The sequence below is a fragment of the Hemicordylus capensis genome, chromosome 2 (genome assembly GCF_027244095.1).
Source record: "Hemicordylus capensis ecotype Gifberg chromosome 2, rHemCap1.1.pri, whole genome shotgun sequence".
Lineage (NCBI taxonomy): Eukaryota > Metazoa > Chordata > Lepidosauria > Squamata > Cordylidae > Hemicordylus > Hemicordylus capensis.
In genome coordinates this window covers 90578619-90603672 of record NC_069658.1, presented here as the reverse complement: position 1 = coordinate 90603672, position 25054 = coordinate 90578619, and the positions used below count along the sequence as shown (strand labels likewise).

At 47.6% G+C, this 25054-nt stretch overlaps 1 protein-coding gene across 1 annotated transcript in view; it reads left to right on the top strand.

Moving 5' to 3' along the window:
• The window catches only part of NXNL2 (nucleoredoxin like 2), a 32485-nt gene extending 11386 nt beyond the window's left edge, over positions 1 to 21099 (top strand). The window contains exons 2-4 of the mRNA XM_053289715.1: positions 1151 to 1321; positions 2305 to 3350; positions 20148 to 21099. Of these exons, the coding sequence (XP_053145690.1) occupies positions 3049 to 3350; positions 20148 to 20316 (471 nt within the window). The 5' untranslated portion in view covers positions 1151 to 1321; positions 2305 to 3048 and the 3' untranslated portion in view covers positions 20317 to 21099. The remainder of the gene's footprint in view (positions 1 to 1150; positions 1322 to 2304; positions 3351 to 20147) is intronic.
• The last annotated feature ends 3955 nt before the right edge of the window (positions 21100 to 25054 follow it).

Sequence of the window (25054 nt, the reverse complement as noted above, 5' to 3'; positions counted from 1 at the left end):
AGATCCACATGCCCACCCCCAACTTCAGTTGATCCTATAAACCTAATCCTGCATGAGGTGAAGAGGAGAAGGCTGAGATTGCAAGGAGGGGGAGATATGGAGACAATACTGATAGAAGGGATGGAGCTACTGAGAGGCAGAAGAGGTGTGTGGACTTTAGAGAGAGAAGGCATTGCTACTTTCCACACTGACACCTATCATGAACCACTCAAGGGCTGGATTCATTTGCTCGCAGCCAATGAAGGGGTGAATTTAGCACTAAATAGCCAGCTGCCAAATGTTGGTGTGAATGATGGGGATTTTGGTTGAGACAACTGTACAGATGGAGAAAACCATGGGCGGGTGATTCATTTTTTAATTTAGGGTTGGACTTGCCTAGGATTATCCCTGGATCCTTCCCCTCCCCTCTGCCCAACCCCAAGAAGCAGCTGCCGCCACTGGTAGAGACATGCCTGCCTACTGAGGATTACACTTCATGCATCTGACAAAATGGATTGTCATTCTCAAAAGCTCTGCTACAATAAATACGTTGCTTTTTAAGGTGCCACAAGGCGCTTAGTTTTGTCCCAAACTGAGGTTAATCTAATTAAGTTTGCATATAAAGTCCTGCATTCCATCTCAAAGTACAAACTCTGGGGCTTTTCCAGCATGTCCAGCTTTGTCTTTCCTCCCCTCCCCGCCTTTTTGCTTAACGTTTAAGCATGCTAAAGAGTTTGTGAGAACATCAGAAGCAGCCAAGTCAGATCATTGGCTCATCTAGCTCATCTTGCATTCTCTACACTGAATGGAAGCAGCTTCTCCGAGATTACAGGCAAGTCTTTTTCAGTCCTACCTGGAGCTGCCAGGATTGGACCTCAGAGCTTCTGCATGCAAAGCAGATGCTCTGCCACTGAGCTGTGGTCCCATCCCCAAAGTTGGCATGCAAGGGTCTCCCTTCCTGGCACTAAGCACACCAAGACCTGCCTAGCTTCTGCAAGGTGGCTGTATCATGTGCCTTTAGATCATGCTCTGAGCAAATGGGAAAGCCTGCTTATGTAGACTTTGGAACTAGCACATAGAGAGCTAACTTGAATCAGAGAAAAATAGGCTGCTGCTTTCTCCTTTGAGAAAACTCCCTTCTTTTAAAAGAAATTCCCTCTTTGTTTTTCAGAAACTGAGGACAACGCTCCAACAGCCAAATACTAATGGCTACGCAGGTGAGCACAGGGCATCGCATGAGCATTTCGTGCAGCTATTGAAGTTCTTCTGCAGTGGTTACTGAGCAGACACATCACCCATCCGTGTGAATACCTATGGATCGCTCAAGAATCATCTGTTACAGGTAAGCAACTTGTTTTTCTCTTTCCTTTGAGCAAAAATTCCGTTTGTACGCTTGTCAGAAAAACGGTAAGGATCTCATGCCCTAAAAGTGATGAGGCAAACACTTCTACTGTCCATCTGATCTGTGGCATGGGAAAAGAGGGAGGAATAGTGTAGTTACTAAGGACTGAATTAAATCTCACTAATTGCTGGCATTTATATTTTCAAAGAAATATAAGTCATTCCCTTTGGGGAAACCTGAGAATGTTTTTTGCAGCTAGCATGGTTTATCCTAAGGGTTTTTAACAGAGAGGAGAGCTGGTCTTGTGGTAGCTAGCATGACTTGTCCGCTTAGGGTCTGCCCTGGTTGCATATGAATGGGAGACTTAATGTGTGAGCACTGTAAGATATTCCCCTTAGTTAGGAGATGGAGCTGCTCTGGCATCTCCAATACAGGACTGAGAGAGACTCCTGCCTGCGACCCTGGAGAAGCCGCTGCCAGTCTGTGCAGACAATACTGAGCTAGAGGGACCTATGGTCTGACTCAGTATATGGCAGCTTCCTATGTTCTTAACCTTGGGTCCCAGATGATGCTCAACTACAATTCCCATAATCCCCCTGCCACGAAAGTCCTGGCCATGATGGGAGTTGTAGGGGACTCAAGGTTGGGAACACCTCGTTTGCATTAACACTTTCTTGCCTCTCTCTTAAGACTGTTACAAATTGCCGTCTGGTGCGTTTTCACTATGCCCAGTAAACATCCCCCACCACCACTCCCTTTTTCCTTAACAACCATTCTGAAGAAGAGAGTGCGGGTGAACAGGAAAACTTGCCCACAAAAAGTTATATGTCACCGATGCTTGAGGACTACAGACTGTGTGAACGTGGAGAATGAGAGGAGAAGCTCCTCCACCAAGAACAGGAGAGAGAGGAGAGCGACAGAGAAGCCATGTCGGACGCAAGCAGCAGAACAGCCTTGACTGTGTGTTTGTTCTCTTTTCGTAGGGCTGAGTGAGAGATCCTGCCGCGTGCGGGGCCTGTGAAGTCTGAGCGAGGATCAAGAAGCTTCGCTAAAGAGATACACGTCCCGTTGTGCAATCAAACCCTGGGATACGGACTGATCAAGAGACCGGGCCTTCCAAACGCACATCTAGTCTGGCTGTCGGCTATTTTTAGCTGAGCTCCTTCCATTTATAGACGCGCAAACAAAGGCTTCATCCTCAGCCTTATGGCACTTTCCTCCCGCTCAACGGATTGAATTACCTTGAGCCCCGCATTCACGCTTTGGCTCTCGCTCTCTTCCGCACGACACACACCGCCTGCCTTCAGCGCCTGTTTTTTCCCCGCCGCCCCAGACACTTTTGAGATTTTTCTTAGGCAAATTTAGAGCTGCGATCCGATTCAGCACTTGTTGCTGTTCGAGTGTTTGCTTTTTCCCTCCAAACAGCCTGCGTGCCAGAGTCGTCTGGCACTCCTTAAGAGCCCAGAAGATTAAGAAAGGCTTTGCCTTTAGATCTTGTTCTGCTCCACTTTTCCTCCACAACAAGATTTGCACCGTGGCAGTTTGGAGAAGAGCCCGGGGCTAACTGGCGCTGTGGGGGTCAGCTTAGAAATTAAAGTTACTTTCCTCCAGCACGGTGCTCTGCGGTTGCCGAAGTAGCCCCGAGCCGGCTTTGGGAGCTCAGGAGCGAGAAAGACCAACCCAATAAACCGACCCTCCCCCTCCGTAAGTGGTGTGCGTCGCTCAGGATGGTGGACATCTTCAGCGGGCGGGTCCTCCTCAACAAGGACGGGCACGCAGTTGATCCCGAGGAAGCGCTGCAGAACAAGATCGTCGGCTTGTATTTCTCCGCCGCGTGGTGTTCCCTCTGCCGGGATTTCACCCCCATCTTGTGCGACTTCTACACCGAGCTGGTGGAGGAGAGGCACCTGTCGGCTCCTTTCGAGATCGTGTTCGTCTCCTCTGACCGCAGCCCCGAGGAGATGGCGGAATACGTGCAGGAGATGCACGGGGATTGGCTTGCTTTGCCCTTCCACGACCCCTTTAAGCAGTGAGTAGCCGGGCCCCGCGCACTGGAGTGGGGGTGGTGGTGGTTGCCACGTGCGGTTGCGCGCGAAGGCCCACGCGGCGTGGGGAGGGGAGGACGCCTTTCTGCGAGGAGCTCGTTTCTTGCCCTCGAATTCCAGGGGTGTCCGTGCTGCAAAGGGTGTGTTTACAAAAGCGATTCCACGCAGGGAACGAGACAGGTTCTGTCTAGTGTTTATGGTCGGTTCACACGTGCGTGGATAGGTCTCCACACCGACGCCTGGCCACTTAAGGATTTTACTACTTGATGACTTGCAGCAATTGCATGTGCAAAAGAAAGTTGTATTTGACGTTATTTGGAGAGATCTGGAGAAGGTCTAGGAATGAACTGGGGCAGACCCCTGCCGAAAGCCCGGAGTGTTGCTGCCAGTCAGAGTAGTCACAGCACTGCCTAGCTGGACTATTGGTCTGGCAGTACAGTACAAGGAAACTCCTGTTCTTACCGTATTTACCTGAATCCGACTAGATTTTTTTCCTGTTTTTTGATGTTAGGGTGGTGGTCTTAAATTCATAGCCCTCTGCCTTTCAGGTAAATACAGATATTTTTCGCCTGTAGTTCTAATGGAAGTTGTCTTAAATTCAGAGTCATGTTTTATTTGGGTAAATAGAATATAAAGTAGAGTGTGCCGTCAAGTCGATGTTGACTCCTGGCGACCACAGAGCCATGTGGTTGTCTTTGGTAGAATACTGGAGGGGTTTCCCATTGCCATCTCCCGATGCCTTCCAGCATCTTCCTATATCCCTGTTGCCCGATATAGGTGGGAAACACCAGCGGGGATTCGAACAGGCAACTTTCTGCTTGTTAGTCAATTATTTCCCCTCTGTGCCATATATAATGAGTCAAATAGTGGTGTGTGGAGAGGTATATTAAAGAATACAAATATGCAAAACACGTTAGCTGTCTCTCCTAATAACTGGCGTATGGAAATATCCTTCATTTAAAAAGCAACCACCCTTGACTACATCTAGTAACGAGATAAAAGATTTCCGTCCAGCTTTGCCTAGTTTGCTGGTGGCTCACTTGAACATGCTGGGAAAGGGCTAGAAGGGAGAGGAGAGTCTGGGGCAAGTTGCTGTGATGAACCGTGTTGAACAGCCAGGGGCAGGGGAGAGAGAGTGTGCTTGTGGGTCCCACACCTCCTCCCAGCCCACTCCCCCTCTGAGCTGGTGCTGCCGCTGCTGGGCTCCAGTAGTGGGAGACAGAGCCAGCCCCCACCACTTCTGGCTGCTTTCTTCGCTCTACTGTGACAGAGTAGAGAAAGCAGCCACAGGTGGTGGGGGCCGAGTGCCTCCTCTCCAAGTGAGTGGCAGCTGCTCTCTGGGCCCTGGCTGTAAGAAAAGCAGCCGTGGCCCCCAATGCTGGGGGCTGGGCCTGCCTGGTGCCCGGTTGAGGAGAGAGCAGGCTGCTCACCCAGCCACTGCAGGGCCTGACTGAAGGCAATGGTGGATTTAAGGAGAGGCCAAGTAGGCAGTTGCTACAGTGGCAAAATGTGAGGAGTGGCAAAATTTGAGGTGGTGGCTGCAGTAAGGGTGGGGGGCAAGAGGAAAGCCCCCCTTCTGAAAATCGCTGCTACGTAGCGGGATCAAGGCAGTGAAGGCCGCACAGCGGCGGCTGCAGGGAGGGGGGTGAGGGGCCACTGCACTTTAAAGGCTGGGGTGGCAGCAGTGGGGGGGGGAAGTGCCCGCTTTTACCTTAAAGCAGCATGGCAGGGCAGCGAGGGAGAGCTCCTTCCAGGTCCCCTTCTCCATCCCAAATGAGTGCAGACCCCCAGTGGCGGAGCCTGACCACCAGTGGCCCGTGTGCAGCTGCAGCCCTGCTCACTCCGCCCCCTCCATCTGATGTCAGATGTGGGGGGGCGTGGTCTGGCTCCCAAACTGAGCCCTGCAGAGTCAGGCTGGCGCAGTGCCGGCCATTTGACTCCTAATGGGGCCACATGGTCCCTTCGGGAGCTAGACGCGGGCTGGCACTGTGTTCGCGGCGCGGCCCGGAGTGGCTCTTCCCTACAGGCCCGTGAATGCAGTGCCAGCCATTTAACTATGCGGCCCCTTCGGGAGTTAGACTTCTGCTGGTGCTGCGCTCACAGCACAGCCAGGAGTGGCTCTTCCCTGCCTTAAAGGCAGGGAAGAGCCACTCCTGGCTGCTCTGCGAACACAGCGGCCCTTTAACTCCCGAACAGGGGCTGCGCGGCCCCATGCTCGGGAGCTAAACCAGCACGACAAAGCGCGGCCCCTGATTGGGCATGGCCCGGGTTCTTTGAACCCAATGGCGGCTCCGCCCCTGCAAACCCCTGTCTGCAGCCCATCTGTTTGGAGGGAAGACTTTCCCCTCATGCCCCCCTCCCCGCAGCCACTGCTGTGCTGCTTTCTCTGCCACCATCCTGCCGCTATGGTGGCTTTTAGAATAAAAAGGGGGGACTTTCCCCTCGCCACCCCTACCCTCATGGCGGTGGGGGTGGCAAATCCTTGGCCACCTACGGGCAGCAAAAGGCTTAATCCACCCTTGGCTGAGGGTGATTGTCCTGGTTGCCCCACCCAAAGGTCTGCCATGATGCCAAATCACCATACTTTAAGTTATCAAAGGATGAATGTATTTATATGTTTTTAAAAATACATCTTCTATATCACTTTTCTAAAAATACAGTTTTACCTAAAGTAATTTACAGAAGTTAACATAAAAACAAGAAATTTATATATAGAAGAGAAAGATGGATAGAAAAATAAATAGATGGTCGTATGCAGCAAGCTTAAAACCAGCATTAAAAATGAGTCAGTATATGAGTCAAAGCCAGCCAAAATTGTAAAGAAGTCTTTGATTTCGCATATGTTTTTCTGGCCATATGTTTGGCCTGGCCTTCCAGGGTTTTTAATTAGTTTTAATTGTTTTAATACTGTAACCTGGTTTTCAGGGTTTAAATTGTTCAGATTGTTTAATTATTTTTTGTGATGTTTTATTTGTTAATTGGTGTTTATATTTATATTTCTGTTTTAATTGTTGTTGGTTTTAATGGTTTCTGTTTTAATTGTAAACTGCCCTGAGCCATTTCAGAAGGGTGGTATAAAAATCGAATAAATAAATAAATGTGAACTCAGTCTTAAACATCTTCCAAGATCTCTCTTGCCTTAACACTCCATCGTAAACAAATTTTGGCTGGTTCAAATGACATGTCTGTTGGCCCTTCCCAAATATTAGAGGACTGTGAGCACACGTGTGTAACTGCTCCTAAAAGCGTGAAATAAATATTGTATTAGGAGTGGTACAGTTAGGTGGTGGTGGGATGGCATGCTAGGTTGGGAGGAGGATGTGTGTGCACATGCTTCTCCCCCACACATTTAAGAGAGCCTTTGGTGTATTGCCTGGACTTTTTGTTGTTGTTCATTTTATTACATTTGAATACCATCCTTCTGCTAAAGTAGCATTTCCCAAACCCTGTGCCACAAGACACTGGCCCTTGTGCTATGCTGACTCTACTCTGAGTCAGCTCCAAAAGCAGGTTGTTTAAACATGCAACTCACTTCATAATGCACCAGGAGGAATGCATCCCTCCAGTTGCACAAGGGAGTGAACTGACTCTAAAAGTAGGGTATTTAAACACTGCCTTTTGGATCCAGTTGTGAGTGAATGCATGCATGCATGCATGGAGCCGAAGCTAATTTCCCCCATAATACACCAGGAAGGAAGTATCCCATTCCACAAGGTCCTGTCTGCAAGCTGCTCCTGTCTTAAATGTCCTGCCTTTAGAGCCAGCTTTGGGTGGATGGATGGGTGTTGGGAAGTCGGTATGCCCCAATTTATTTATTTGGGTGTGTCACCAGATTAAAAAACCTTTGGGACACACTACTCTAAGGAGTGGTTATCTCATTTTCTCAACAATCCTGTGAAATAAATTCAGCTAAGAAAAAGTGGGACCAAAAGTGTCTGTCCCCGTGAGCTTCACACTGAGTTGAGTGTGGATTTGAATCCAGATCCCCTGGTCCAGTTCCAGTACTCTGTCTCTGTAACACATTGGTTACAGATTTACAAGTACCTCTGTCCTATTTACTTGTAAATCTGTCCCATTTATTTCACTTGCGTTCAGGATAACAGTCTTTCAGATCAAAAAATAGCTCACTTTGGACTGATCATATAATATACTGCCCTCATAGATATGGGGTGAGGTAGCCTTTCTTTGAGGAGTTAAATAGGAGTGCTGTAGGTAAGTAGGAAGTGCCATCTATTTGTTATTTTTAGCCTAATTTCCAGTAGGCTTATGAAATCACCCAGCATTCTGTATGTGTGTCTGTCCATGTGTGTGTCCCCCACTATCAGCTTTGCAACGCCTGGACCAATATGAATCAAATCGGGTACAGTTGTAGGGACACATAGAGACACCTCAACAGCAGAGTTTGTGATGATGTCATCCACCCCGATCCAAGATGGTGGACGTGTTTGAGATACAAGTGAGCTAAGTTGTGAACCACCTAACTGATTTGAACCATATTTGTTGTAGGGTCACATAGGGATGCCCTAATGATGTGGTGTGTGATGATGTCATCCACTCCAATTCAAGATGGTGGTCACATGAATATCTGCGGCACAAGTGGGCTAATTTGTGGACTGTCTTACCAATTTGAACCAAATTAGGTACAGTTGCAGTGAATGACACACAGGTACACCTCAATGGCATAGTTTGTGATGATGTCATCCATCCTGATTCAAGATGGCGGACACATTGCCAAACACATAATCCAAAGATGGCAAAAAAAAAAAGAAGAAGAATTACAGACCCAGAATCCAATGCCAGACACAGTGCCTGCACTGCAGTAGCATCACTGGCACAAGTTGCTCTCTTACACACAATTATGGCTCCGTCCTCACTTGCAACAGCTGCCACAGCAGCACCCTTAGTAGCCAGCAAGCATAGCCATAGGCTTAACCACAGCAATGTCACTATTCAGCCACATTTTAAGTGAATGAGTACACTTTGCTAGGGGTGTGCATGAAACTGGCTGGTCTGGTTCAGTTCAAGTCTGAATCAGACTGGGCCAGTTCGGTTTTACCCCCCATCGGAAACCCACCCCCCAGTTTGGTCCAGTCCAGGGGGGGTTGCAAATGTTTTTTAAAAAAATTCCCACTTACCCCTACCAGCCTTCATTATGCTGTAAATTGCCCCATTTGGGCATTCTCCAGCCCTTTCTGGGCTTTCCTTCCATTGCGGCATCCTCTGCGTGGCCTACCCGGCCTTATTTTCAGTAGAAGTAATAATAATCAAATAATTTATGTAACTTTTATACAAAATTACATCAGAATTGATGCTTCTTCTCTCAATGGTATCCAAATATGAAATAGCCAATAAAGGTGCTAGTCTATTACCCATTGCTAGCCTCTGCCTTTGCACATAATATTTTCCATCAAATTTAAAGGTGTTGCATTGCAGGCATACAGTAATCATTGCATTAATGTCATTAATCAAAAAACCACATTTGTCAGCGACATCACTATTCTCTTCCAATAACCATATAAGTCTCTGTCTTGCCATTTCATTGTCTACATTTGTGTACAGTGCCTCAGCATAAAAACTTTCAAAATGTACCTGCTCCTCCCTCATTCCAATTCCATGTAAAGCCTCCAATAACTGCTTAGTACATAATCCAAAAGTCATTATTATTGCTTCTACTGAAAAGCAAGCAGATGAAATATTTGAGAACTTGAATATGAGAGGGAGTATAAGACTCATGAGGGGAAACCCAAGTGAGGAGGGCTGGCTTTCTTTCCTAGATATGGAAATTAAATTAAGAAATAATCATTTAGAGACCAAATGGTATAGAAAATCAGCCAAAAAGGACATTTTATGAAAGAATAAATCAGCACACCCCAAAATACTGAAAATGAAAACTATGAAAAATGTGATAAAGAGGGCAGAAGATGTTTCCACAGCTGAACATCACCCTGAGCCATTTTTGGAAGGGAAATAGAAAATAGAAATTGAATGGATGGATGAATGAATGAAAAGGATTCCAGAGAGAAAGCTGAAAACTTAATTAGGAAGAATGGGAATGAATTGCCTGTTTTATAGATTTGGAAAAGAGCTAGATTCATTAAGGGTTTGCCAGTACTTAAAATACCATTCATTACTGATAGATTTACATGGTAAAATCAGAGAATCTTGGAAAGTCAGGGAATGAAGGTGATTTCCCAGTGACACTTAAACAATTGTTAGTTAACTCTAGATTGTATGATAGGATGTGATGTACAAGATTGTGAAATTTATACATCACATTGTGAAATTTGTACATCACAGAGGGAAGGAAACTGTGGAAAGAAAGGTACAATATATAAGATTCAATTCTTAGGTGGCACTTCATTCTATATTGGGGAATCCAGCAGGTCATTGAAAGATAGAAACAAAGAATATCTAGCATTTTGCTAGAGGCATTTTGCAAAGAGAACGAAACCCTGGTCATTGCATATGAGGATTAAGCATGAAGGCCAAATGGTGCCCACTAGAATATCTATTTTAGGAACTGAAAGGAACTTATACAAAGAAGGAAAATCAAGGAAGCATTATTTATAGAGAAACTGAGACCTGACGTTAATGCTCAGGAGGCATTGGCTGATGCTATGACGTTTATTAGCCTGTGAGAAGAATCAGGTGTTTCCTCCATCTCTCCCCCATCCTCGCTCGTTATCTCTCTGCCAGTCAGGGAACTGTGTGTGATTTTTATGATTTATGTATTTAACACATTTGTATACTACCCAAAATGCAAGTCTCTGGGCAGTTTACAACAAAACAATAAGAACAGATAAAAAGATTAAAACGTTTCAACAATTAAAATTTAAAACATTAAAACTATTAAAAACACAATTAAAACAATATCTAATTAAAAGCCTGGGTGAACAAATGCATCTTGGCTGCATTTTTAAAAGTTGTAAGAGATGTTATCATGTCTAAGGAATTTAACAGCTGGAGAACTGAGGTTCTCATCTGTGCTCATTTGTTTTATTTAAACGAAGGATGATGTGTCACACCAAAACATTTTACGTTTTTATGTTTACCAACTTCCTAATCTAGGTGCCACATTTCGAGGCACCATGGCTCCCTGGTGATTGGGATTTATTCAGCCCTGGCCCAAAGGCCAGAGCCTGCTGGCAAGTGAGTCTTTTTGGGAAGAGCATTCCATAAATGGTGTGCTGCAGCTGAAAATGATATTCCCCCAGTTACCAGCCACCTCATCTTTGATGGTGGGGGCATCTGGAGAAGCATTTCAACTGAAGATCTTAACAACCAGGCAGGTAGTCAAGCATGATTCTTTTGTATTGTGCAGGACGTCTATAATCAAGAAGCAAAATCGGGTTCACCTTTAACCGAGGTCCTCAAACAAGCTTAGTTCTTGATTTAAACTCTCCCTGAGGTAAAGTTACACCTCTGCTGTTCCATACAGACCTTTCCCAATGGTACTTGGAACAACAAATTATATAACTCCCTGTCACCTGATTTTCATCAGCTTCATTTTACAATTGTTACTTTCCGGATCCACTTTTAGTCTCAACAGGAAAGGAAAGTGACAAAGAAGAAGAGACGAAGCAAACCAAATAAGATAAATTGATTAGGAACAGCAAGTAGGACATTATGCCCCAGCAGCAGAGGCGTAACTATAGGGGGGCAGGGGGGGCATGTGCCGCGGGCGCCATCTTTTCTGGTCACGTGGGGGGCGCCGCCATGACCAAATTTTTTTAAATTTTTTTTAAAAAATTTTTGTTAATACAAATGTTTCCTGCTCAGTGCAGCAGCGCTGCAGCAGTCAAGGGAGCACATCGGTGCCCCCTTCCCCACGAGCGGTCCCTTCCGCGCCGCCTGCAGGCCCCCCGATTGCTTTGCTGGCGCCTGGCGGCCAGTCAGTGGCCTGGCTTTGCGGCGGCAGTGGGCGCTTGTGAGGAAAAACCTAAGTATAATGTAGTATGTTGGGGGGGCGCGGGGGGGCCCACGGGGCACCATTTCAGTGCTTGCCCCGGGCGCCGTTTTCCCTAGTTACGCCTCTGCCCAGCAGACTGTTGAAATTGAAATCAGCGGGACTGTATGCATCTGTAGCAATTTGCCAGTGCAAGCCACAATCCTTCATTTAGATCTTGTTTGATCTGGGTTTACCCCTGAGCATCCTCCACCCCCCGCCTGCCCCATGGTTAATTGTTCTTCCCTTGGTCTTACCACTTATTGGCAAGCTCTTCAACACATTCCAGCCAGTTACTAAGAAGCATGGTGCCACCCATGTGATGTTTCACTGAGAACATGGAAGGCATAAAATAAGGCACATAAGCAAAATATGTACATCGTCTATTTCTGTGACCAGGAGGACAAGAAGTGGAGTGTTGATCTCTAGATTGTATAAGGGAATTGCCCCTCACACATAACCATTTAGTAAACGAGTTTACATGTGATGAAGCCATGTTTCCCCATAGGTTAGGGAAGCTGCATGTGTTGGCTCCTCCACCGTGGATGATATCCAACATCTGGCCAGGCAGCCCAGTGTATCTCCTGAGGAAGGGAACCAGTCTCACATGGCTTCCATACAATAGAAATACAAGCATTTCTCTCTGTGCTGACATGTATGGATTTGTTTTGATGAACATATGAAGCTGCATTACACAATTGATCCATCTAGGTCAGTGTTGTCTGCACCAGGGCTTCGGCCCTCCTGCAGATGTTGGACTACCATTATGCCTGTTGGCCATTGTGACTGTGAGTAATGGGACCTGGAGTTCAATAACAGCTGGAGGGCCAAAATTGTGTAGCCCTGGTCTACACTGCTTCGCAGTGACTCTTTCAGATGGGGTTCTTTCCAGGTCTACCTGGAGGTTTGAGTTGTCAGGGATTGCATCTAGGACCTTCTGTATGCAAAGCATGTGCTCCACACTGAGAGATGATCCTTCCTTGTAATATCACCCTTTCTGAACCCATTTCCGCCACGCCTCCACTTAGCTCACATGCATGCCACATATACATCCTCTTGCTCTGTTTTACAGTTTTGTATGTTACCCCGATCTTTGCCATCAGCAGCCAATGAGTGACATAGGATGGAGAAATGCACTGTGTCGTAGTGTGTGGATATGTGCAAGTTCTACTTGATGTTACAGAGGGCAAATGAAGCACACCACTTGCTGTTTTTGATAGTGGATGCACATTTAATGTAACATCTAGCTCTAACCCTGAGAGGTTGAAGGCTCTGCAGAGCTTGTCTGCATGTCCTACAGAAAGGGTGCAATTTGTTGAAGGAATCTGGGTCAATTTACAATAAATGTTTTCACAGAATGAGTAGTTCTTCTAGGTGATTATAGGGATGTAAGTGGCATCAAGTGGCAGTTGCAGGTGCAAGAACATCTTGTGCTGAGGTTTCACTCAAAAATCTGACAACATTGCATACCAACCACACATCCTACGCTATTGCTTTTCAAACAACACTCCCCCCCCACCCCCGTGACACTGAAGGCTTCTTGTAGACCTGTAGCACTCCTTCCGTCACCGGAGGGCTGTGCATCATTTGAGTCACCATGTCTTATTTATAATGTTTGATCAAGTCAGATCTTTCCCTTACGTAGATGGACAACCTTTAACTCAATCTGCTTGATAGAGGGTCATACATTTATTTATCTTTATTTATTACATTTCTGTACCACATCTCAATGTCTCATGGTGATTTAAAAAACAAAGAATAAAACTAGAATTAAAACCAAATTAAAACAGTCATAAAAGTTTTAAAATGCTTTAAAACATCAGAACAATAAAAACCAGCTAGTCAAAGGCTTGGTAAAATAAATGTGTCTTGAGTGCTCTTTTAAAACCTGCTAGAGATGGGGAAACTCTTACAGTACTACAACAACAGGGAGTTTGTTCCAAAGCCTCAGGGCAGCTATAGAAAAACTTCAGCCATGAGTCACCACCAGGTGAGTTGGTGGCAGCTGCAGGCAGACTGCTCCAGAAGAAGAAGATGATGATTATTACATTTCTATCCTGCTCTTCTTCCAAGGAGCCCAGAGCGGTGTACTACATACTTGAGTTTCTCTTTCATGACAACCCTGTGAAGTAGGTTAGGCTGAGAGAGAAGTGACTGGCCCAGAGTCACCCAGCTAGTTTCTTGGCTGAATGGGGATTTGAACTCGGGTCTCCCCAGTCCTAGTCCAGCACTCTAGCCACTACACCACGCTGGTGATCTTAATAAGCAGTGGGGGTCCTGAAGGAGAAGGCCCTCTCTTAAATATGCTGGGCCCAAGCCATTTAGGGCTTTATAGGTAATCACCAGCACTTTATATTTTGCCTGGAAAAATATGGGTACGCAGTGTAATGCTTTTCAAATATGAGTAATATGGTCTCTTCGGGTTGCCCAGGAGACCAACCTAGCTGCTGCATTTTGTACCAATTGCAGTTTCCAGACTACATACAAAGGCAGCCCCACATAGAGCACAATGCAGTAGTCAAGCATGACGGTTACCAGCAAATGTACCACTGTTTTAAGGTTGTTCTCCAAAAATGGCCATAGCTGGTGTATTGGCCTAAGTTGATAAAATGTGCTCCTGGCCACAGCCTCAGCCTGAGAAACCAGAGAGAAGCCTGGGTCAAGAAGTACTCCCAGAGTACATTTTCCCACAGTTGTCTGATTTTATCCTATATAGTGGGTTGTGTTCCAGATCATGCCTCAGGAAGAATGGAAGTAGAGTTCAAAGTTGTAGGCAATATCAAGTACCTAGGTAGGTGGCGCCCAGTACTCCAATTCCATTCCTGTCTTGCCTCAGGCAGCACACCTTTTGAGAGAGCTCTGCGTTTTTTCCTACTCAGGCTGGTTTCTCTATTATCCTATTCTTTGTGTGCAAAAGTGGGAAGGAAGTCTTTATATTTGTGTTATCTAAATTCCAAACATTTTTTCTGTTCACTAATTCGTCTATTGGACACCTTATTCTTGCTTTCCGTTATAATTGTTTTTGGTTCCTCCTGGTCTTCCAATGGACTCCACTCATGCTGGGGACTTACTGGGGGGGAGGGTTCTCTTTCAGAGGGTCACCCCTCCAAACCCTACCTGGTTCCCCCCAGGGATAAAGCCCACAATATGGACTCCCGCGGCAGCAAACATGCCCCCCACACACCGATCTGCTCGGTGTCCTCCCCAGTTGTACCCAAGCACAGGAGACTGCGCTCCTGGCCACTGGGGTGCAGGCTTCACCTCGTAAAGCTCCCTAAAAGACAAAACACCACAAAACAGAGGGCACCAACTCTTCAAAAAGGCAGAAAGCTACCTCAGGCAAAAACGCCACAAACGAAAAGTGAAAATGCCTGTAGCACGTCTTAGTGAACACTTGCTTTTGCAAGCGGTCTGCCATCAGCGGCTTCCCAGACACCTCCCTCCAGCCTTGCTACAAGCGCAAGGGGCCTCTACAGTTCTTCCTATTGGGACAGGCGACCTGTGTACACCCATGAATATTGGACCTGGCTACCTCCAGGGGGAGGGGGAACCTGGCATGCTGGCCATTCCCCCCATATGCCAGCCATCAACTTCCAGCACCACAAGCCCAAGTTCTGTACCAGTCGGGACTGGCCTGGAACTGGCACGGCAGATCCCGCTGGATGTGAGCAACACTATCCCTCCTTCGGATAATCAGTTTAAACAGCCTGCACCAGAATTTGAATGCTGGGTCAGGAATTTTATCTGGTCTGAACTGTCTGTCATTCCCTCTGCCGTTCCAAGGGGTGCTTCTTAGGCCAATAGACCTATTTCCCTCTCTTCCTCACTGGGCTACAGCCCCACTAGGGGGCTTATTCCTCCCAATGAGAGAGGACAGTTCTGTCCCAGTCCTCCCAGACCACAAAAAGCCAAGAGGCTGACCATTCAATTACCTTCAGCTTCCTCTTCAGAAGAGGGTCCTTTATGCCCACCTAGCAAGAAATGGGTGCTTCCATCCATCCTGCCTGATCCCCTCCCTTCCACTCCAAAGAACCTTCCTCCTACCCCCACCTCCTCGGTACCAGCTCCTTCTCTCCCCTCCCAACCACACCTCCCCCAGTCAGATGACTCCTTGGCCTCCTCTTGTACTGAAGAGGGTGAATTGTCCCAGGAGAAAGAGCAATCCACTCAGGCCAGCTCAGTCAGGCTTTTCCAACAGGCAGATTTTGAAGTGCTATTGGCCAAAGCATGTTGGGTCATTAAGGAGATTTCACCTGAATCCGTCTCTCAGCCTCAATCTAGCCTTGACCAGGCGGTCTTCCCTTTTACCTCGGCCTCTCCCTCATCAATTCCCTTCCCCCCGCTCTTCAGGGAAGCCATGCTTGCGGAATGGAAGATACCTTTCATATCTAAGCCAGCTGCCCCATGTCCTAAAAAGTTGTACACGCTTTCCAATGATGTTATGTCTCTTTTAGTCTCTCCCATTGTAGATGCCCGGGTGGCACAATTGGTTTCTGGGATGCTAATGAACAAGGACAGTGATGAGCAACTGAAGATTCTGGAAGATAAAAAGTATGATTTCCTCCTCCGTAAGGTCCACAATGACGCAGCCATGGTCATCAAGGCAGCTTCCGCTAATTCTATTTTCGCGAGGGCCACAGTACTGTGGGCCAAAGAGTGGATTCAGCTCGTGCCCCTGGAAAACAAGCAGCTTAGACAGGGCATTAATAAACTTGCCAAAGCCGTAGCATTCGCTGCTGATTCTAGTTTAGACTGCATACAACATGCATCTCGGTCTTTGGCTGCTGAGGTGGCAGTAAGGAGGTGTTTGTGGTTAAAAAATTGGAGAGTGGACCACAAGTCTAAGCTCAACCTGGGGTCCTCCCCTTTTTCAGAGGCTAAACCTTTTGAGGACTCCCTAGATCAGGTCCTAGTCGAAACCAGAGATAAGAAGAAGGCAATGTCTGAGCCCCGTAGGGAATGCCCCTGGTCTGGGCACATTTCTCAGAACTATTTTCATTCCTATAGGTCCACCTACTGACCTTACTCCAACACCTCCAGGGACTATCAACTTCCCAACTACTCCTACAGAAACACCAGGCATCAACAGGGTCAGCAGCAGTGATTCCGAGGGAACAACAGGAACCAGTCCACCAGGCAGCCTTTCAGGTCCGGATTCCAGCAGAGTTGAAAACAATTACTCTTTGCCCGTGGGAAGTTGGCTCTGTTTCTTCTCAACAGCTTGGAGCCATTCTTCATCAGACGCGTTGGTGTGGGATACCGTCACCCAGGGCCTCTACCCGGAATTCACTGTTCAGCCCTACAACTTCTACACCCTCACCCCCAATCCCAAAAATCCAATGACGATGAGGTGGATGTCTCAAGCCCTCCTACATCTGATTCAAATACATGCTATCAAGCCAGTCCCTCCAGTGGAACACTTCCAGGGAATCTACTCTCTTCTATTCCTGGTTCCGAAAAAGGAGAGCTCGTGCAGAGAGGTGCTTGATCTGAGACGCCTAAACCATTTTATCAGGAAACCCTTCAGGATGGAGTCCCTCCATACCACCAAGGAGGCTATAAACAAAAGGAAATTTCTAGCGTCTATAGACTTGTTGGAGGCCTACCTCCACATTCCCATTCATCCATCCCAGTGCAGGTTTCTATACTTCTGTGTCCTAGACAGGCACTTTCAGTACACAGCCATGCCCTTTGGCCTGTCCTTTGCACCCAGGGTCTTCACCAAGATCATGGTGGCCCTCATAGCCAGGAGGCAAGAGGAGGCGCTTCACATGCACCCCTATTTAGACGACCTGCTGATAAGCCCCCTCTCTTCTGCAAGCCCACAGAGATGTGCAAAGAACGCTACAGCTCCTGGACTCCCACAGCTTCGTTGTCAACAAGCAAAAGAGCCACCTGGTGCCCTCCCAATCTCTGCAGCACCTCAGAGCCCTCTTCGACACAGTTCAAGGCAACATTTCACTCTCATCGGAACGCATATCCAGGATGGCGGATCTGGTCCGTCCCCTCCTGACTGAGCCATGGACAGATCTCACCATCCTAGCACAACTCGGAATGCACTCCATGAGCCCACTGGCACTCCCACCGCCTCCAGTGGTTTCTCTGGCCCTTCCAGGAGGTCATCACATCCAGGACTCACAAGATGCTCACAGTCACCACGGAGGTCATTCTGTCTCTACGCTAGTGGATATCTCTGGCCATCCATCAGGGGCTCCCACTCGCTCCTCCACGCAGGATCATGGTAACCACAGATGCGAGTCTGATGGGCTGGGGAAGTCTGATGGACTGCATCCACCATCTGGCACAGGGCACTTGGTTGCATGGGGAAGCCTCACTGAACATCAACCTTCTGGAGCTGCGAGCCATCTGTCTGGCACTTGGCCAGTTTCTTCCACAGCCAACATGTGTTGGTCAGCACAGACAGTGTGGCCTCAAAGGCATACGTCGCAAATCAGGGAGGCACCAGGTCCCGCTCTATGATGAAGGAAGCCACAGTCCTGTTCAGCTGGGCTCAAAAACACCTGGCCTTGGTCACAGCTGAACATCTGAGCAGGACAATGAACCTGACAGTGGACTGGCTCAGCCGCCAAACCATAGATGCGGCCAAATGGTTTCTACATGTGGAGGTCTTCCAGCAGATCACTGAGGTGTTTGGGATGCCTCCGTTGACCTCTTTGCCTCTCAGCCAAATCACCAGCGTCCCCAGTTTTACACCAGATTCCACTGTACCCTAGCTGAGGACACAAATGCCATCACAGCAAACTGGCTTCCAGGCCTTCTATACTCGTTCCCCCCAACCGCCATCATTGCCAAGGTTCTGCAGAAGATGGTTCTCGAAAGGGCAAACATCATTATCATCGCACCAAGGTGGTCCAGATGCCCATGGTTTGCAGACCTGATATCGCTATCCATCCAGGAACCTTGGCCCCTGCCCCTCCACCAGGACCTGCTCCTTCAAGGCCCCCTTCAGCATCCGGACCCAGACTGGCTCCAACTATGCGCGTGGAGGTTGAACGCTCCCACCTAGAATGGGCCAGTTATTCCCCAGCAGTACAGGATACCATACTAGCCTCCAGACGCCATTCCACGAACCACATATATCAAGCCACCTGGTCAGCGTTTTCCAGATGGGCACATAGGAAGTGGCTATCCCCTACCATGGCAAGGATTCCTGAAGTTCTCTCTTTCCCTTCAGGAGTGTTGGATTTGGGGCTGAGACCCAACACTGCGCAGACAGGTCTCAGCACTGGTGTCAGTTTTAGATCTCAGTTCCCATGGTTCTGCCATGCTACACCTGCATCTCAGTCGTTTCCTCAAGGGAGCCAACAACCTGGGTCCACCCCCAAACCACAGATTCCCATCCTGGGACCTGAACAAGGTCCTCAACGTGCTCACACGGTCCCCATTCGAGTGTCTCCGTTTAGCGCCTCGGAAGGTGCTTTCCTACAAAGTCCTCTTTCTGGTTGCCATTACCTCAGCGCGAAAGGTCTCCGAACTAGCGGTGCTTTGGCACACAAGGACCTTTGTACATTTACGGAGGAAGCAGTCATCCTGTGCTTGGACCCTACCTTCATTCCTAAAATGAATGAAGGTGAACCACCTTCCACAGGTCCCAGGAAGTGGTTCTTCCTTCATTCTGCCCGAAAGCGCCTCACCCCGAGGAGACGGCGTGGCACACCTTTGATGTGCGCAAGGCCCTCAGGATCTACTTGAATCGCACCAAACCCCATTGCAAATTAGACGTCCTCTTCATTTCCTTCCATCCCAGGTCACTGGGTCTCAAGGTTTCCAAAGCTACCTTGGCCAAGTGGATAAGGGCCACTATCTGCTTAGTTTACCAGACACTGCACCTTCCCATCCCGGGAGGTATCATGGCCCACTCTACGCGCAGCGCCAGCACATTTGCTGCCTTCTCAGTGAATGCCCTGCTCCAGGTCATCTGTAAGGCTGCTACATGGGCCTCCATCTCTCCATTCATCAAACACTACAAGATTTCCTCATTTCATGCTGATCAGGCAGCCACGGCCCATAGTTCTGTAACAGGTGATCTAACATCCATTTCTCCCTCCCTTCATCTCTTCACAGCTTGGGCATGTCCCACTACCTAGGATAAAATCAGACAACTGCGGAAAAAGAAACATTGGTCTTATCTGTGAAAGGTTCTTTTTTGCAATGTCTGATTTTATCCGGCACTCCTGCAGACTGCATCTCCTATCTTTGGGTTGGTATGGGCGCAGTAGTGGGAGGCGGTGACTCCCAGGTTACAGTGTTTTCTTTTATATCCTCTTTGATTTCCTGAGTGTTGACCTGTATGGGTCCTTCCGCAGTTTCTCCTCCTATCTCCCTAGTGCTATTACTTAAACCTTGTTCTGCTTTCTCCTGTATGGTTCGAGTTTTCCTTCTAGTGGATGCAGTAGCCTGGCTCAACAGTCCGGAACTGGAGTATAGGACGCCGCCTACCTAGCTACCAGATATTGCCTACAACTTTGAATGCTACTTCCTGTCTTTCTGAGGCATGATCTGGAACACAACCCACTATCTAGGATAAAATCAGACACTGCGAAAAAGAACCTTTCACAGGTAGGACCAATGTTTCTTTTTAATAAATAAATTAAGAGTAAGCTTCAAGATATTAAACCCTGATTTCATTTTGAACCTTCCTATACATCTTTTTTTAAAAAAAATCTGATTTAAATATCCGGGATGGGGTGGGGGACCATATCATAAATAAATAACAGGAAAATGTTGTCATTTTTAAACACTGTTTTTTATCCAACTCGCTTGCTTGTATGTTTCAGATCAGTGTGCTCCACTTTCCTCCTCTTTTTCTTTGCAGTGAGTTGAAGAAGAAGTATAACATCACAGCCATCCCTAAACTTGTGATTGTTAAGCAAACTGGAGAAGTCATCACAGATAAAGGAAGGAAACAGATACGAGAGAGGGGGCTCAACTGTTTCCGAAACTGGCTGGAGGGAGCGAATGTATTTCAGAATTTCTGTAGCTGAACCCAAGGTGGGATTTACAGACAAGATAGCTTCACTACGCATTTGGTAAACTCAGAGTCCTCATGCCCCAACTACGACAAAAGAGGGAATGGCCTCTGCCTTGTTCCAGTGGTCCATGTGCCACACAGAGATCTGTAGGGCTGAGAAAGCGGCATACATGCTGCCTACATGCCACTCTTTAGCCTGTCCATGCTGTTTGTGAAGGCGCAGGAGCTCCTTACCTGCGCAAAACAGTTGCAGTTCTACCCCAGCATTCCCAATGAGAATAGCATCTCATCTAAGATGACACACTCCATAGTAGGCACAGAGCAGCCCCAACTTTGCAGGTAGCACAGGAAGGCTGACGAGTGGCACATCAGCAGTGCATGTGTCCCCTCTTGGGCCTACAGATCACTGAGAGGTTTGTGGGCCACTGTATTTTTTGCTTGGTTTCAAATTCTGTGTGACTGGAATAGCTAAACATAGTTGTTCCCAAAGCACCTCTTCTTCTGTATTACTATTTCTGTTTTTGTTATGTAGAAGGTTACCAAATAATTCCTAATATTACTGAAGTGTTCAGTACAAGTCAGCTTTGTGTAGTAGGGCCATTTCTGACACCTAGAAAGAATATCCTCTCAAATCTATGCAAGAACTTTATTTTTCAAAGGTAAAATTATACAGGGAGAACTTTATATTTCCTGACAAGAAGACTTTTTAGAGTGTTGGTTTATAATCTGTATTAATAAAAAAAGAAAGAGTATTTACTTTAATAAATCTTTCCTTTAATAAAGCTTACATAACTTGTCTCCTTTCATTATATACTCAATTGAAAAGGGAAATTGGTGGCTCTTTCCCTAATATTTCTTCAGCTTCATATTCCTGCTTTTAGAGTGTCTTTCTTTCTGTCTAATGACACATTTTCTTGTTCTTCTTGTTGATGATCATTCTTCCACTTTGGTCACTTCATTGCTAATGATTTCATTTGTACACGCCAGAGAAATGCAAATCCATCTCTTTTGACATTGGATCAGACCATGGAGCCAGGCGGTGAGGCTAACCCTTTCCCTCTGTACCCTTTTTTAAGATGGAAATTGACCCCTGAAGCTGCTGTTTGCCACACTAGAGAAAATGTATGAAGCCATTTCCCATCCCTTCCTCAGCCTAGCACATGCCTCTTTGATGGCTCTGGGGGAGGGAAGGAAACAGGAAGCAAGCTTCCTTCCCACTCCTTGGCACCAATGCTGTTGAAGAGGCTTGAGTGCCTTGTATTCATAACCCAGGTCCAAGACAAACCCCCACAATGGCTTCAGAGTCCAGGGGAATGAGCCTGCACTTCTGGGGATTGGGCCCACATTCAACAGATGGGAGCAAACTTGCACATCTCCTCGCTCCCCCCCCCTCCGCAGCGCTCTCCCTCACCACCACCACCCGCAGCTCGCTCGCTCTCCCCCCCACAGCTCGCTCGCTCTTTCCCCCTGCAGCTCTCCCCATTGGGCGGGCCAGGTCCAGGCCATCCCGCCACCACCTCCCATCTCCTCCTCCTGGCTGGTAGGACTTTGCCCGCTGTCTGCACACCTCCTTGCTGCCGCCATTATTTCTCCCCACCACTGCCTCCTCTTCCTGGCCAGAGGGGCTTCGCCTGCCGGCCTTCCACCTCTGCCTCCTGGCTGCTGACATTATTTCTCTCCGCTTCAATGCTGGAACACTTGCATGCTCTAGAGCATCTGCACGTTAGTACTTGATTGCTCCCCTCACCTCTGAGATCTCCCCACCCTCACCTGAGCTGCACTCCTGCTCCTCCTCCATCTCGTTGCTTCCAACCCCCTCACCCTTCTTGGTCGTGGCTGCAGAACTGCTGCCACCTATTGGCCAAGCTGCAGCCCCCTATCCCCAGAGACCTCCCCACCCTCACCTGAACCCCACTCCTGCTCCTCCCTCCAGGAGTAGCAGCAGTGGTTGACCGGGCTGTTCCTCGCTGCTGCCGCTCGTTCCCCTGAGGCCGTTCGTTCCCCTGAGGCCCCGTTCGTTCCCCTGAGGCCGCTGACAGGCCCGGGCCCATCCCTTGCCTTCCTGCCTCCCTCTGACAATGGCCTCGGTAGCCCCAAACAGCAGCAGTGGTTGACTGGGCCCTTCCTTGCTGCTAGTGCTGCCATGGCCGCTCATTCCCCTCAGGCTGCTGACAGGCTCAGGCCTGTCCCTTGCCCTTCCTTCTGTCTCTCTTCCCCCTCCCTTCTTTTTCTATTTCTGTCTCCTCCACTCGCTCTTCCCCACTCTTTCTTCCCCCTCCCTTCATGTTTTTCCCCTCTCTCTCCCTCCCTCCCTGTGTTAACAGATTTTGTTCATCTTGTTTCCTCATCTAATTCACACAACGGCATCCTCCTTCTCCTGAAGGGGCTCCTTCCTCCCTCATGACTCATCTTTTTGCAGATCCCTGCCTGCTGTCCTTTTATATATATATAGATTCCTCTCCTCTACAATCAAGAACATCTTCCGACCAGTAACAGTTGCATTCCAACTGACCTTAACCATCACAGGCTCCTCCTCCTTATCTGCATAGGGAATCCCCACCGCCCAATCACCACAGTGCCACAAGCGCCTCCTCCCTATCTGCATATTGAATCCCCACTGCCCAATCAAGTGCTTCTGCTTGCAAACTCTGTCAGCCAATCGTCTCCTTTCTACCACGTCCCCATGCATGGCCCGTCTTGGAGAATTAATAATATAGATACTTTATAGCAAAGCTTCTCATCAGAATAGAAATACACAAAGTGCTGTCATGTATGTTGATGCCTAATTAATATAACACCATCACACAGTTGAAAAGAAGATGAACTAATCTTTATTATGTTCTCTCCTATGATTGCTGGAACCTCTCTTGAGATCTCTGAGCATGTCATTTGAGAAGACAACAAAGGTCAAAAAAGAAATGACCAGTCAGCTAATAAGCTGTACCTAGCAGATAACTCTTGCAGCAAAGAGTGGACAGCATTTGTTGGCCATCTTCTATGACATGAGTTTGGGTCCTCCATTCTTCCATCTTTGCTATTGCATATATCTGTCTTTTAATCTATTGAGCTTCAGTATGAGAAGAATGTCCTGTGAAAACACTATTAAATTCACAGAGCTGCTGAATGACAAAACTATTTTGATTGCAGCTTGGTTTATATGGTTTATATAACCAAGGCTACAATGTTAAATGCAGTTTCTTGGGAGTAAGCTCCACTGAAGGCAGTTGGGCTTTCTTCCAAATAAACATGGATAAGGTGAGGCCACACAGCAACTACAGCATCTTGTTCTCTTTTGAAGGCAGTCTGAGCATTTGCTGATCAGCCTTACACAGGGGTGGTCCAAGACGTTTTGCTGCCTGAGTGGAAGGACAATATGGCATGCCAGCCCCCACCCCACATCTGCAGCTGGTGCTCAGCATTCTCAGCCCATGATCAGTCTGATCATTTGCTGTTCCTGGCTTAGGATTTCAGCACACTGGTGTGTCTTACAGTGGTAAAGAGGACATGGGATGCCAGTGCACAGTCCTCAGTCAGCTGCAAGGCTAGGGGTGGCCCTTCCATGAGGCAGGATGAGGCACTTATCTCAGGTGTAGCCCAGAGGGGAGCAAGGGATGAGAAGTGGTGTCCTCCTGCCGCCATGGATGCTACCACACAGGTGCCACCTGCTGCTGCTGCCACACACACCCTCCAATGGGGCATGCTGTTCATTTTCCTTTCTTCCCCCTGCCCACCTGGTATGAGTTGGAAATGCCCCAGCTGCCCCAACTTGGTGGCAGAGTCTGAGAGAGCTTATGTGCTGCTTCCACTGCTGTTTCAGCCACATGGCCTGAGAATGCTGAGCACCAGCTACAGATGCAGGGTGTGTGTGGGCGGGGTGCCATATTGTCCTCCTCAGGTAGCAAAGCATTTTGGACCAACCCTGTGTAAGGCTGTGTACTAGAAATGGTTGCATTGCATGTGGCACAAACTGGCAATTCAGGAGCCATTAACACAATTGCAAAACTCTCTGTCGGGACGGTTTGGGAGCAGTCACCACAACCAATCTTTTTGAGTTCTCATTGCCAGTTGGACATGAATGGTACCACCAAGAGGCTATTCCCTAAAGATGTATTCAATTATTTATATTTCACATTACATGGTTCCCAAAGCAGTGTACAGCCTTCACCCCCACAAAAAAATTACTAAACATCAGAACAACGAAGCCAAAAACCACCAGATTCAAAACCAAGCAAAAAAATTAAAGCACAGTGATATAAAATTCCACATGAATCCAGCAACAAACCAGCTCCTTCAGCCATGTAGCTAATTAAGAAGGCTGGCTTGAAAAGCTACATTTTCCTCTTTCTTCAGGAAAACAGCAACAATACTGGGCCACCCAAGCTTCAGCTGGCAATTGGTTCCACCCTGTGGGTGGAATATAAGAACACATGCAGCCGCCTTCTACTGAGTCAGACCTTTGGCCCATCGAGCTCAGTACACTGGCTGACATCCTGACTAAATTTACTAGAGGAAGGCCTGTTGATATTAGTCCTTTAGAGTAATTCCTGAGTATTACTGTTGAGTAATGTACCCAAGATGGCCACTGACTGCCCAGGTTTCAGACAGGGGCCTTTCCCAGGCCTCTCTGGAGATACCAGGGACTGAACCGGAGACCTTCTGCATGTAAAACACATGCTCAGTCATTGAGCATGTTGTAGTTATGTAGTGATCTTGGTTTGTAGTGCCACCACAAAGTGCAGCCATGTGCTTCT